The sequence below is a fragment of the Vanellus vanellus genome (genome assembly GCF_965231255.1).
Source record: "Vanellus vanellus genome assembly, chromosome: 6".
Lineage (NCBI taxonomy): Eukaryota > Metazoa > Chordata > Aves > Charadriiformes > Charadriidae > Vanellus > Vanellus vanellus.
In genome coordinates, this window is record NC_138911.1 from 44,072,210 (window position 1) to 44,085,044 (window position 12,835).

At 54.8% G+C, this 12,835-nt stretch overlaps 1 protein-coding gene across 1 annotated transcript; it reads right to left on the minus strand.

The window, feature by feature from the left end:
* Positions 1-301: 301 nt before the first annotated feature.
* Positions 302-6,964, minus strand: NKX2-1 (NK2 homeobox 1; the record flags this gene model as incomplete). Its single annotated transcript, XM_082485587.1, has 3 exons — positions 302-972; positions 1,803-2,179; positions 6,912-6,964. 3 exons carry the CDS (start codon positions 6,962-6,964, stop codon positions 302-304), a joined length of 1,101 nt encoding a protein of 366 aa, XP_082341713.1.
* Between the last annotated feature and the right edge of the window lie 5,871 nt (positions 6,965-12,835).

Below are 12,835 nucleotides of genomic sequence, written 5' to 3' on the forward strand. Positions count from 1 at the left end.
TTTTTAACAGCCCGTACAACAACCTTGGGAAAAAAAAAAAAAAAAAAAAAGACCCAAAACCATCAAGAATAACAACAAAACCGAACAACAAAAAAAGTCTCTCTCTCTCTTAGAGGTCCTCAGAGAACCGCTCAGAAAACGGGGGGAGGGGGGAAAGCGTTAAAAAAGGAATTTAAAAAAAAAAAAAAAAAGGAAAAGAAAAACACCCAGTAGTTTGGACAGGACAGAAGAGAGTTGTGTGACTGGGAAAATCTGCTTTTTTTTTTTTTCCTTATTTTTTCTTTTCCTTTGTCTAATCCTTTCACCAGGTCCTACCGTATAGCAAGGTGGAGCAAGACATGGCAGTGCCATAGTCAGAAGTAGAAGAGTTTAGGTGAGACAAACTGGAGACTTGGCTCTGCAGAGAGGAAGGGCTGGCCGAGTGCTGTCCCATGTCTGGAGACTGCCCCGCACTGTTTGTCTGGTGGCTCTGATGCTGTCCGAGGCTGTTGCCATTGGTAGCCACTGTGATCGTTGTAGCCGCCTGCTGCTGATGGCTCTGGATAGCTGCTGTGGGTGTGTTGGAGCCTGCTTGGCAGGGCTTGCCATCCTTTACAAGCACTGGCACCGCCACCCTTCTGGGAGACTGCTGCTGCTGGCAAGAGCCGTTCTCCTGTTGCATCTGCTGCTGCGCAGCCTTGTCTTTGGCCTGGCGTTTCATCTTGTAGCGGTGGTTCTGGAACCAGATTTTGACCTGAGTCGGGGTGAGATGTATCATGCTGGCTAAATGTTCCCTCTCCGGAGCGGAGAGGTATTTCTGCTGTTTGAAACGTCTCTCCAGCTCGTAAACCTGGGCCTGGGAAAAAAGGACCCTCCGTTTCCTCCGCGGCGTGCTCTGGAGCGGGGCCATGCTCTTGCTCACGTCTCCCAGGGAGCCCAGGCTGCCCATGCCGCCCATGTTCATGCCCGAGGACGGCGCCATGAAGCGGGAGACTGCAAAGGAGAGGACAGAAGGCGGCACGTTTTAGGCGACTCGGCTTGGTCCGAGCGGGGCCCCGCGCTCCGGCGGTCCCCGCCGCCCCTCGCCCCCGGCGGGGCCCCGCAGCTCCCCCCCCCCCCCCCCCCCCCGGGGATCCCAGCCCCGGCCGGGGCCTCGGGGTGCCCCCGCTCCCAAACAACGACCCGCGTCCCCGGGACGAGCGGCGTGTAGTGGGACCCCCTTCTCGCCCGGCCCAGCCCCGGTGAATAAAGGCGACAGCTCGCCCCTCGCCCTGCCCGGGCGATGACACCCGAGCAAGTACCTGATGTGACAGCGCGGTGGGAGCGGCCGGGGACAGGGTCTCCACCAGCGCCGACCGGGGCGGACTCTCCCGCTCCCCCCCGCGCCTCCCGGGACGTGGTTCCCGCTGCTCCGGCTTCCCCCTCGCCCGCTCGGTGCCGGGCGGCGCGCAGGCGGACGGGCACCGCCGGCTCCCTCCCGGGCCCCCGGGCCGTGCCGCTCCCGCCCCGCTGGACGGCGAGCCCCGAGCTGCCGCTCCCCGCCACCGTAGGGCTTCCCACCCCCTTCCCCCTGCAAAAGCAGCCCCGGGAGGCTGCTGTGAAACCATCCGGGGGCGGAGGGACCGGGCACGATCCTCGGGCTGGAGGAGGAAGGGGGGGGGGGGGGGAGGCAAGAGAGGTTGGGGGGGCGGCTGGGATTTGGACCGACTTTTGCCCTGGCGCGGAGCCGCCGGCGCCCGGTGCCCGCGGTACGGTGGGGCAGGTGCGCGGCCCCCCCCGCCCCCCCCCCCCCCCGCCGGCCACCCAGCCCCGGGCTGACTTACTTGAGGAGAAGCGGGGGTCCGGGTTGGTGCCGTACCATCCTGTCGCCGAAGCGCTGTTCCGCATGGTGTCCTGGTAAGGCGGGAGCTCGCTCATGTTGCCCAGGTTCCCATTGCAGTAGCCCCCCATCGTAGCATGGGAGAGCTGGGGGACCCCTGCCGCTGTCATATGGTAGGCGGCAGTCACTGTTCCGTTGTGGCCCATGGGGTGCTGCTGCATGGCCGGCTGAGAAACCTGAGACTGTCTGTAGGCTGACAAGGGAGCCCCCAAGTTACTGCCCTCCATGCCCACTTTCTTGTAGCTTTCCTCCAAAGGACTCAAGATGTCAGACACTGAGAAAGGAGTCGTATGCTTTGGGCTCATCGACATGATTCGGCGGCTGGGGAGAAAAAAAAAAAAAAAAAAAAAAAAGGAAGGGGAGGCAAATCTTTTTTTTTTTTTTTTTTTTTTTTTTTGCCAAATATTCTGGTGTTGCCTTAACGCCGATCTTGTTGGATGTACACGTAACCGAGTGGACGAAGTCCGCCTTAATTGGATTGAGTGGAGGCTCAGGGCTGCCTTTCGTTTGTTTTAGCCAGACGCCAGGTTTTAGGCTGCCACCAGAGGCGGGGCATAGGCACTAAAGCAACAAGACAATAGAAGCCTACATCTTGCCCAAGATAATTAGCTTACATGCTGATGACAAGGTAAACACCTTTAAGTTTTACTTGTCAGGATTTTTTTTTTTTTATGTCTTAAAAAAAAGAGAGAGCGGGAGAGAGAGGGGAAGAGAGAGAGAGACCCCGTGAGCACAACTCATTTTATTTTTCTCGGGGGTGGCAATATCGTCAACGGGAAATGGAAGGCAAGGCAAAAAGACCCCCGTATGACTGGGTGAAAGGATTTAAAATCAGCTCCCGGGTGGCAAGGCTGTCAGCCCAACCTTTGTAAGAGCTGGGGAGACGGGGCTGTATGCCGGTGAGCAAAAGGACCGACTTCCCCCCTTCTCCCCCCACTAAATTCGGTCTGGAAGGAGCCCCGCCGCCGGGACGGTAGACGTTTCCCTCTGGGCCACCGCTCCACACTCCCCGCACCGGCTTGTCAGGTACCCCGGGCCGGCTGGTGGCTGAACAGCCCTTGGGATTTAGCATCTCGGGAACCTTCTCTATGTCTGCCAAGACCCCCAGTGCGAGACCCCCAGCGCGAGGATCGTTTCCCTCCCTAAAGCCATTAGTTCCGTTTACCTAGGGCTTTTTTTTTTTTTTTTCCTCCTCTAACCTCAGAGAGAGGTGGAAGAAGATGCAAGTTCGCAAAAACAAGCAGTAATTTAATTGCCTGGGACGAGGGACTGCTGAAAAAATAGGTGAGCGCAAAATGTCGCTCGTTATTCTCAAAGGCAAAGATTGTCACAGGCTCTCGTGGTCCCTCTGAACCTGAAGCTGCTTTCTAAGGTTATTTATACAGCACGGAAGCTGGATGGAGAAGACCTCTCAGGTCATCTGCTACACCACCTTGCCAATGAATTCCCAGCAGTTTCGAATAAACTGCAATTTCTGGCACTTTCGGATCTGTTCCCTGATCCGGTGTGAAAACAAAAGCGAGCCCATTCACAGCCACACACACCTACGCACAGCCAGCAGCTAATGTCACTCGGGTCTTTGAAGAAATCTCCCAAGTTGTCCAGAGTCTCCAAAGCTTATATTTCGGGGTGTTCCCGGGCGGAGGAGAGAAACCTCCCCCGAGTGTTTCACACCCCGGCCTACGGCCCTGGCAAACCCCATTTAATACAGCGATTACCTGAATATTAAGAAAATTACAGCGAAGGTACAGTTAACCCAGTGACTTTGAAGTGTCAAGTAACTATTTAGTAATTGCACTTGTAAATATGTTTGTGCTCGGCTGGTTCGTGCTTAAAAATGCAAAAGTGCACTTGCTACCCGGGAATAACTAAATATCTTTGTCTAAAGTGGCAGCATAAATAGCCGGTCGCTTTGTGACTGTGCTTGATATTAGTACATAAGGATCATTTTGCTTCAATTGGGAGGCTCTCATTCACTAGGCAAGAAACCGTTTAGGAGAAAGTAGGTTCCCGTATGAGAGTTAACATCCTTCAAGTGTAAGCCTCAGCCTTGATTACACTTTAGCTCTGCAAGAGGTGAGCTTTTCCACACAAATATAATCGGGGGAACTTTCCTTCAATCAGGCCTCCAGCTCTCTTACATCATCTTAGCTGCCTCTTTCGGCACCAGCTCCCTCAAGGCTGAATACCCCGAAGTGGGCTTCTTGTGAGTCTGCTGGGTCACCAAAGGCAGGGAAGGGCGACTTTGGGCTAGAAAGGCGGCTTCTTTTACCTCTTTTCTTTCCTCTTTTCTTTCCAGATCTTTAGGTCTTGTCTATCCAGATCTCTGGAAGATTTCTCTCCCCCCCCTTCCCCCCTCCCTCCCCCCTTTTTTTCCCTTTCTGCGCGTGTTTTTCAGTACGGTCTTTGGTTTTGTTCCTACAGAGAGAGACACTCGACCTTGTCTTGGTAGTTCGTTTTTTTTTCACCCCACCCGGATTTCTCAGGCGCATCAGCTCCGTGCCTGTTTTATTAGCCTTAAAAAGGAGGAGGTGGATGATGGAGGAGAAAATAATTAAATACCGGAGGATCCACCAAAATGACGCTGCGGTCGGCTCAAATCAGAGACGAACGACAGCGACTGACCGCGCAATTTGTGGGGCAGGAGCAGCCACTCCGTTTCTCTCCAGGGAGTTCTAGGTGGGGAGGCCCCGGGGACCGGCGACGGCGACAGGGAGCGGGGGCGGACGAGGCGCCCGCCGCCCGCCCTGCACCTTCCCGGGGGCGCCGCCGGAGCGACCCCTTCCACCGCTGGCTGCGGCTGGGCGAGCTGGGCGAGCTGATTTTTCCTCCCCGCTCGAATGAGAGCAGGTTAAATCGCCTCCGAAGCGTTGCTCAGTCAGATTAACCCGAGGGAGTCCAGCCTTGACTCCGCGCGGTGTCTTGTAAAGGGAAGTTAATGCGAGAGCCCTTCATCCCCCCCTTCGCTGGGCAGAGGGCTAAACTCTCTTTGTAGCTTATTGAGAAATCCACCGACGCGCGTCCAGGCACAGCTACACCCCGCAAACGTCCCCACAGCACTTTTTAGCCCCGCTAGATCGACCTAGTGAAAAGGAAGCAGGTCAGCCTCTGCTCCTCCTTTCCCACCCCAAATGGACTATAACGGGGCGAGTCAAACCGCGGACGAGTGGCGAGAGAGCTGCTTCGCTGCTGCCCTGTCCCGTCCGCTCACCCTTTTCTTTCAAACCCTCCACCCAGGTTTCGTCTGCCAGAGCTGGTTCCCCGCCGCCCCCGGGGAGGGTGGCCGCCCCGACGGGGTCCTGCCTAGGCTGCTTCTGGTGATGTGTTCGTTTACCTGGTGATGCTGCTTAGTAAAACGCTCGAGTTAAAAGGAAATGCTAAGGAGGAGAGCAGGGAAGATGAGATGCGTTTTGCCTGGTGGAAGCATTTTCATGAGAAAGGCACGGTCTTCACCCCGTGTTTGCAGAATGCGGCTACACGGACGTCCCTTCAATAGCTTCTGACCCCACACAATCCGTTTGATAACACTCGAGAGGTGGAAGAATGGGAGACTTTGTCAATCAAATGGTGCCAATCCCAATGGAAACGGTGCCACCAAGACCGCAGCGCTTTTCCTCATCAACTGGATTGCGGGGGCTGGGAACTCAAGGATCAGCTTTTGAAAGTGCGCACAGGGCTCTCCAAAGACAACAATGTCTTTTTTATACGAGCTGCTGTGCCTCCCCAAGGGGAATCAAATGTGGTCGGCCAGCCCGAGCCGCCGAAGGGCCACGGCTCTGCCTTGCCACCCATTTCGCCGGGTAGAAGCCGCGGAGGAGGGGAGGTGGGGGGGTCGGACGTTTCTGCCTGGTCCGGCGCCCAACTCGGCTCCTCGCCCCAAATTGCTTTTCCCCTCCTTTAGGCGCTTTCAGCTCCTGCGTTGGCTCCGCGCCGTTCCTCCGCAAGCGGAGCCCACGCAGGAGCGCGGCCCCGATTCAGAGCAGCGCTTAAAGGATGTGCTTAGGTGTGAGTGGCCGCCTGGGCTGGCGGAAACCCTCGGAGCACCTGGGCTCGGAGCGGAGAGGGGAAATGTCCCACGCAACCCGGAGGCCAATTCTTTCTCAACAAGAGGGACGCTTTCTAGGAGGAACTTTTTGGTACAAAGGCGTGATCCCCGTGGGCCAGTTCACGGGTGCATGTCTGGCTGCGCCAAGCCACGGGCATACGAAGCACCCCCTCCCCGCCCAGCCCTGTCGCCCCCGTTCCCAGCCCCCGGGGGGGGGGAGGCGGCCCTGCCCGCAGCTTGCCCTGTCGCTGGAGCGGGGCTCGGTGGGCTCTGCGGCGGGGCCAGCCGCTCCTGGAGAAGCCTGGGTTAAAGGGGGCAAGAGAAGAGCTGGGACATAACTCTTTCTTCTCTCCTGAACATCAGCACAACTCTGACACACCCACAGAGAGTCCTAAACTACTCTCCCAAAGCCCTGCGCCTGGAAAAGGGAGACCACCGAGGCAGCTTGCTGCACCTCTCCCCTCCCGACCCACCCCCTGCGAACTCATAAAAACTTCATCACCGGTTTCTCGGGCATGCCGGTGCAATACATCTCCTGACCCCCTGGTCCCCCGTCGTCGACGTGTCTCGGCCCCCAGAAATATGGAAGATGTGCCCAGCACACCGTGTCCACAGCACACACCGGGAGGGAGGGAGCGGAGCGGAGGTTTCCGCAGTGACCGAGTAGGGTGGACCTGTGTCGCTGTCACTGCCGGCAGCGGGCAGGGCGCTGGGAGTCTCTCCCTGCCTGGAAAGCACATGCTTGGGAGCGTAAGGCAGGAGTCCTACCCAGCCGCGCTCCTTGCGAGCGTTCCCCAGGCACAGAGCGCTCGGGGGGTGCAAAACTCTTGCTGTGGCTCATGGGGACAGTTCCCCGCTGTGGGAAAGTTCCCGTCCCCTGGTTAGCTCGTTCGGGTGGGAGAAACATCGCAGTACAGCGGTCGAAATCTCTTCCCCCCCCCCCCCCCCCCGGCGTGGGAACCTAAGAAAACAAGCGAAACCACCAAAAGCTAAAGCGCAAATCCTCACCCCTCCGCAGCGCACGCACAGTTGCTCCTCCAGCTGCTCAGGGCGTGGAGCATGTCGCATTTGGGGTTCCTCGGGGCCCCTTCGCCACCAGTGCCCCGGCGGCCCCACTCGCAAGGTTCTGTGCGAGGGCAGCGCTGCCTCCTCGCAGCTCTTTTCCCTCCTTCCCCAATTCCTGGCGGACGGCTAAGCCCTCCTGCCCTAATCCCTCGACCTCCCCACCCTCACTCCCCCCCGTCTTGTCCTTTGCCGGGCCGTTCCCGGCCAAGAGGACCAGGGTGGGGCCAGGTACGGGGTGCCAGGGAAGGGCTCCCGGTGCCGTCGCGGCGGGCGGAGGGCCGCTGTGCCAGGGCGGGGGCGGCGGGGCCCCGTGGCACGCCTCGGCCCGGCGGCCGCACCGCGCCCCGCCGCGGCTGCCCTGCCTGCGGACCCGGGGGAAAAAGGGCTGTTTGTAGGCACGGACTCCCCGGTAGCCGGGGGTAGATAGCAGCAGCCCTCGCCCCGAGGTAAGAACGGATGCCTGACCCCCCTCATCCCGGCGCCGTTATTATTAGCAATTAATATAATGGCCTCCACATCTGGCTTCCTGCATGTCAGTAGGCTGTCACCGCCGTAGCACCGTCGGTACACACACACAGAACTTATCGTTGCCCCCGGAGCATCTTTGACACACCCAAGCCAGAGATGATTTCTGCGGCGGATTTCTGGAAGGTGGTTGTTGAGTCAATTTGCAAAAAGTTGTTCTATAGACACAGTTAAAAATATAGACATGGATTACAGAGATATAAATACATACGCAAATACTTTTTATCGGTACAAACCTACAAACAGAATCCTCCCGGGATCGAGCTATTTATTTGTTTTTACATACAGCTATATAAGTGTATTACATTAGATGGCTTAGGAGTTATGTGCTTTTGTATATATACCCAGACATGCCTACACACACATATATACACGTGTGCGGGGTGCATACCTCCGGCAGCGGGTATGCATGAGTATATATTTACGCATACATTCATAGTCCTCAACCCCGTCGTCTCTAAGTGTTTCAAAAAGGAACTCAGCTTTTAAGTGGGTCACCTCGCCGTCCTGTCCTCCTCTCCCTTCTCCTCGCCCTCCCCGCGGGCTCCGCCGGGGCCCGGGGCGGCTCCTGTCCCGGCAGCGCTGCCGCCAGGCCCGCGGCCGCGCCGGCGCCGGGGAAAAGGGGCTCTCGGCTCCCGGGTGGGGCTGGACACGCGTGTGCCTGTGGGTGCAGAGCGAAGGGGGAGGCCGGCAGCCGGCACCTGCGGTTTGATTTACCGCAGCCCTTTTCGGCGGCCGGTGTCGGCGCGACCGGCGGCGGGTGGGCGGACGGGGAGGGGGCGCGTTGCCCGCTGCTCCCCCGGCTCTGCTCTCGAAGCCCCCCCTTGCCCCGGTGGGAGACTGGGGGAGCTGCAGCCTGCCTTGGGCGCTCTGCGGGGCGGGGGCTCCGCGCCCTCCCGCGCCCTCGGGGCTGCGCGGAGGGCGAACGGCCGCCGGCCGGGTCCGGGACCTGGGGAGCTGCCAGTCGGGCCCGGGGACGCTCCGCCGCGCCCGTTGGGAGTACGTGCGCTGGCGGGAAGGCGACCTTTCCCCCTCGACCTTTCCCTGGGGGTAACCAAAGCTCCCTTTTATTTTCAATGTCACTTCGGAGTTTGCCTTTTGTTCCCCACTACCTCTCGCTTCCAGGGATACGGGCGGCTCCCCGCTGGCTCGGGGAGGGGCGAGCGGTTGCAAAGATACCTCATTTAAAAACGACAATGGAGCCCTTTCGACCAGCCCGGGTGGTGCCCGAGCTGTATTTTCGGGCTGGGGGGAAGGGAATTGTTTGCTTTGCTTTTGTTTTCACAGCAAAACTCGAGGGCAAGTTACAGGAGGGCTGCGAGGAGCCCCGGCCCTTCTTCATTGCCCCAAAGGTACCGGGCAAGGCCACCCGGCCGAAGGCCGGCGCATCTGCCGGCATGCCCACGGCACCCTGGGAACCCGCGCAAACTGCGCGGCTCCGGGAGGATCTGTCCGCAGCTGCCCTGCTGTCACTAAGTTCGGAGTGACCGAGAATGCTCTGGTCATTGCCCACCAATCCTCTGCCGCACCTCTGCTCCACAGCCTATGGCATGGTCTGAGTTTGCTCTGGGGCTTTAATTCGGAAGGAAGCTGCCCGCTGCCCCGTGGTGCCCTTGGCTTTTCTGTTTGTTTGTTTGTTTGTTTGTTTTGTTTTCCTTGGCAAGGTGGGACGCTGCATTTGCGCTCCGGCGGCTCCAGCTGTCCGCCGTTCCCGGGGGAGGGACGCGTCGGGGCCAGACCCCCGAGGTGACCCACAGCAGCCTCCGCTGGCCACCGGGGGAAGTGCAGCGCCGGGCCCGGGCAGCGGGGCTGGAGGTCCCCTGGCCCTGTCCACCTGCCGCTGCTGTTGCCACTGTTGAAATTTCGCTCTAATCAGGACAAAAACAAATACATGAGGAAACAGAATGGGATTTTGCTCAGTCGTCCTCGTAGGAGATCGGTGTAATTACGTGGATATTCGTCCTTCTTCACTTGCTCCAGATCTAAAGGAAAGGGTTACCTTCTTTTAATGTTGCTGCAGCTCCTCCGCAACACCCTCCCATAGATGTAGCTCAGCCTCTGAGCAGTATTCCTCTCCCTCTCTCGGAAAGTACCTGAGGTTCGCCTGTTCCTGGATCAAGAGGAGCTGTTTAATAATTTGTGCCTGCTCCAAGTGTATGCTTTTGAGCAGCACAGTCAAACAGTTTCAAATTGTGCTCTTGACAGTTCATGGTCACATAGACAAAAGATTCTTACTCAAAACCTGGCTGTTGGGAGTGACTCTGCGTCTTCCCCATCTGCTTCCCACTCCCTGAGCCTGCAGCCTGTGAGCTCATCCCAAGAGGGCTGAGCTCAGTCCCCACTCTGCAGGGGCAGCCTGGTTGCCCCATGATCTTCTCTGAGTGTGGAGAGTGAATCTGCTGTGCTATTGGGGGATGAAGTCTTCAGAGGTAGAGCTGAGATGTCAATCAGCAGAGGCCTGGTAGGGCCAGACTGACTCAACTGCCCACTGTGAGTGGCGGATGCATTTGCTTATTTCTCACGTGAGCCTTAAAATAAGTATTTCCCCTGAGTCTTCAAAAACAAAAAATCGCAGTTCACTCCGCCTTGATTTTCTTCTGTTCCATTCCTGGGAGAGAGCACACAGAGGTTTCCTAGGCAAAGAGGACCATTTCAGAAGCCCAAGGGCAATTCTAGGGATGTTTCAGAAGTCTCCTTTTCACTTCATGGGAACCGGAGCCTCTGGGAAGATCATGCCCTCAGTCTGGCTAGTACAACTGGTAGGTCTAGTTAAAAGCTGACGTAAAAAGCTGCAGCACAAAGGAAGCCATTTGTAGGGAAACTCAACAATGAACTTTATTGGTCCTGCTACCAAACCCATTAACAAAGCTATACACTCTGCAGCATTGTTTCCAGGCCTGGGTTTTGTTAACCAGCTACTGACATATATATGGCCCAGGGCGCTGCTGTAACAGGTGCATTCTTCTTGCCAGGAAAGGTTTCAGTTCGATTCAGTTACTAGTTTGAGCTAGTTCAGTTTCTAGATACCACTCTTTCAAGTTTCTTGCTGTACATAGATAGGGTCTCAAGAGGTCATTGTACAGTAAGATGTACGCATGGCATACATGGCAGGGAAGCTCTGCTCGGGCCATGAGACCTGTGTGCCACAGAATTTGACTACTCTGAGAACAGCTCTCATCGCCTCTAAGGCGATGGGTCAGACACCCTGGAGGCCAGATCAGGCTCCATCAGCTGGACCGCCCTGCAATACTGTATCTTTCAAGGAGTGCTGTCAAACCAGCGTATGCGGCTCACCCACTCCAGCACCAATGGCCATTGATATTGCCATACACATCTATGGAAGCAGAGTCCCTCTACTTTATGCAAGAAATGGAGGCAAGGGATAGTGAATTACAGGTGTTTGCAATACTGAATTAATACTGGGAGCAATGGGTGTCTGTGCTCTTCTGTTACTGTACGTACCCCATATCCTTGCTCAAATACTGGCATTTGCACTCTCTGGCATTCACTCTGCCGAATACAATTGTTTATATGAGCTGCACAGTGCAAAATATGGGGTCTGCCTAGATGTTTTTCTTGCCAAGGAGCGTGAAGCAAAGGGTTCATCAAAACTTTTCACCTTTTCCTTCTCACAAGAAGAAACAGTAACCTGGCAAAGAAAGGACCCAGCTGGAAAGGGACTTTTCACCCACTCTGACAGCTGTGTAAAGAACAGAGTTGCTTCTAAATGAGCTGATCTTTTTGTAACCAGCTGATGTCCACACCTTCCTCTGTTGCCTCCAGCAGCAACCTCTCTTCCCTTTGGACATGTTATCAATCCATTGAGCAAGATTTTTTTGCTCCCATATTTGTAGAGGATAGGTAGCATGGTTCCACTTGCAACCAAGTGCTGACTAAAATGTTTCACAGATATAACAAAAGATGGGCTCAGCCTTACAGAATCTTTCTTCCTGGAATTGATCAGCAAGAAGGAAAGAATGAAGTTCAGCTTGAAGTTCAGTTGGGTTGAAGGACCAGGAGTTGGAAAACAAAAACAAAGCATATTTGTATTGTGACCTAAAAAACGCACCCAAGAAGTTTCCAAAGGTCCAGAAGTATTTTACCTTTGAATTAGAACAGCACTTTCTATTAAAATAAAAATCCTAAAACATGTGCTAAAACAAGTCCTTGCTAGTAGCTCTATTTTCTGTTTCCCCAGACATTAGTCATTATTAGCATTCTGGTGCAGAAGAGTCTCCATGTAGCAGGACTATCTTCTAAATTACTTTGGATGATCGACATAATGAAGTTAAAAATTTCACTCATCTTTGCCCTGTCATAAATGAAAGCACATATTATACTCATTCAAAAAATAGCTAACCATAGAGTTAGGTTCAAGTTACATTTTCAATGTAGAAATGTTTATGCTGAAAAAGCCTAGATACTTTCTTGGAAGTAGTTTAATGATGTAAAATAGTCCGTTAATGGATTTTGACTACTGTGCAGTTTTTAAAATAATGTCCCTTGTAATTAGTTGTTTCATCATTCTTTTATGTGCCTTGCTTATTTCAAATTCCAGGGAAAGAAGGCTGCTAAGCTGATATAATGAGATAATATCCTTCACTGGCATAAGTAAGGCTATGAGATGGACTGCTACCCACATTGGTAATTATACATGCTCCGGTTCCACAACTGGAACCAGAATGAATACTCTACAGCATTTTACTCTCTCTGAATAACATAACTGAAAAAAACAAGTGAGTAACTTGTTTACGTATTATTATTGGAGGAAGCAACCTGAGCTGGCTGTCCTTGAGTCTGTGGAGTCAAACTCATTCAGTGAGCACTTAACACAGGACTAAGGAGGAAAGCCATTTTGCCATCTACATACAATACTTGCTGTGCCAGCTCTGCCACCCCACATGGGTGCCAGCTCCAGGTTCTACATGCCCTAGGAAGTCACTAGAAGGCAGGGAGAGCATCACAGATTTGTCCAGTTGTGAGATGTGAGCTTTCTAGGTGAATGAACTTGGCATTTCCATCCCATCTTCTTTGTAGGATCTCAAAACGCTCCATGAATATTAACGGTCTTAGGGTGAGAGAAGCATTTTACCTCTATTTTGAAATGGCATAAGAGGCAAAGATTTGGCTCATGGTCATATGGGAAATAAGTGGGTTCAACATAATCAGTGTGCCCTTCTAGAAACCTATTTTGACTAACGAATGGAGGCAAAGCCACCTACTGCCTATCTGGCCACACTGACCCCTCTGGCGGCACAGCTAGCACAGTGTGCTGCCGAGGCTGAGAGGCAGGATTTCTGGTAAAAAAATACATGCAGTCAGAGCAGCTCATTGCTGCAGAC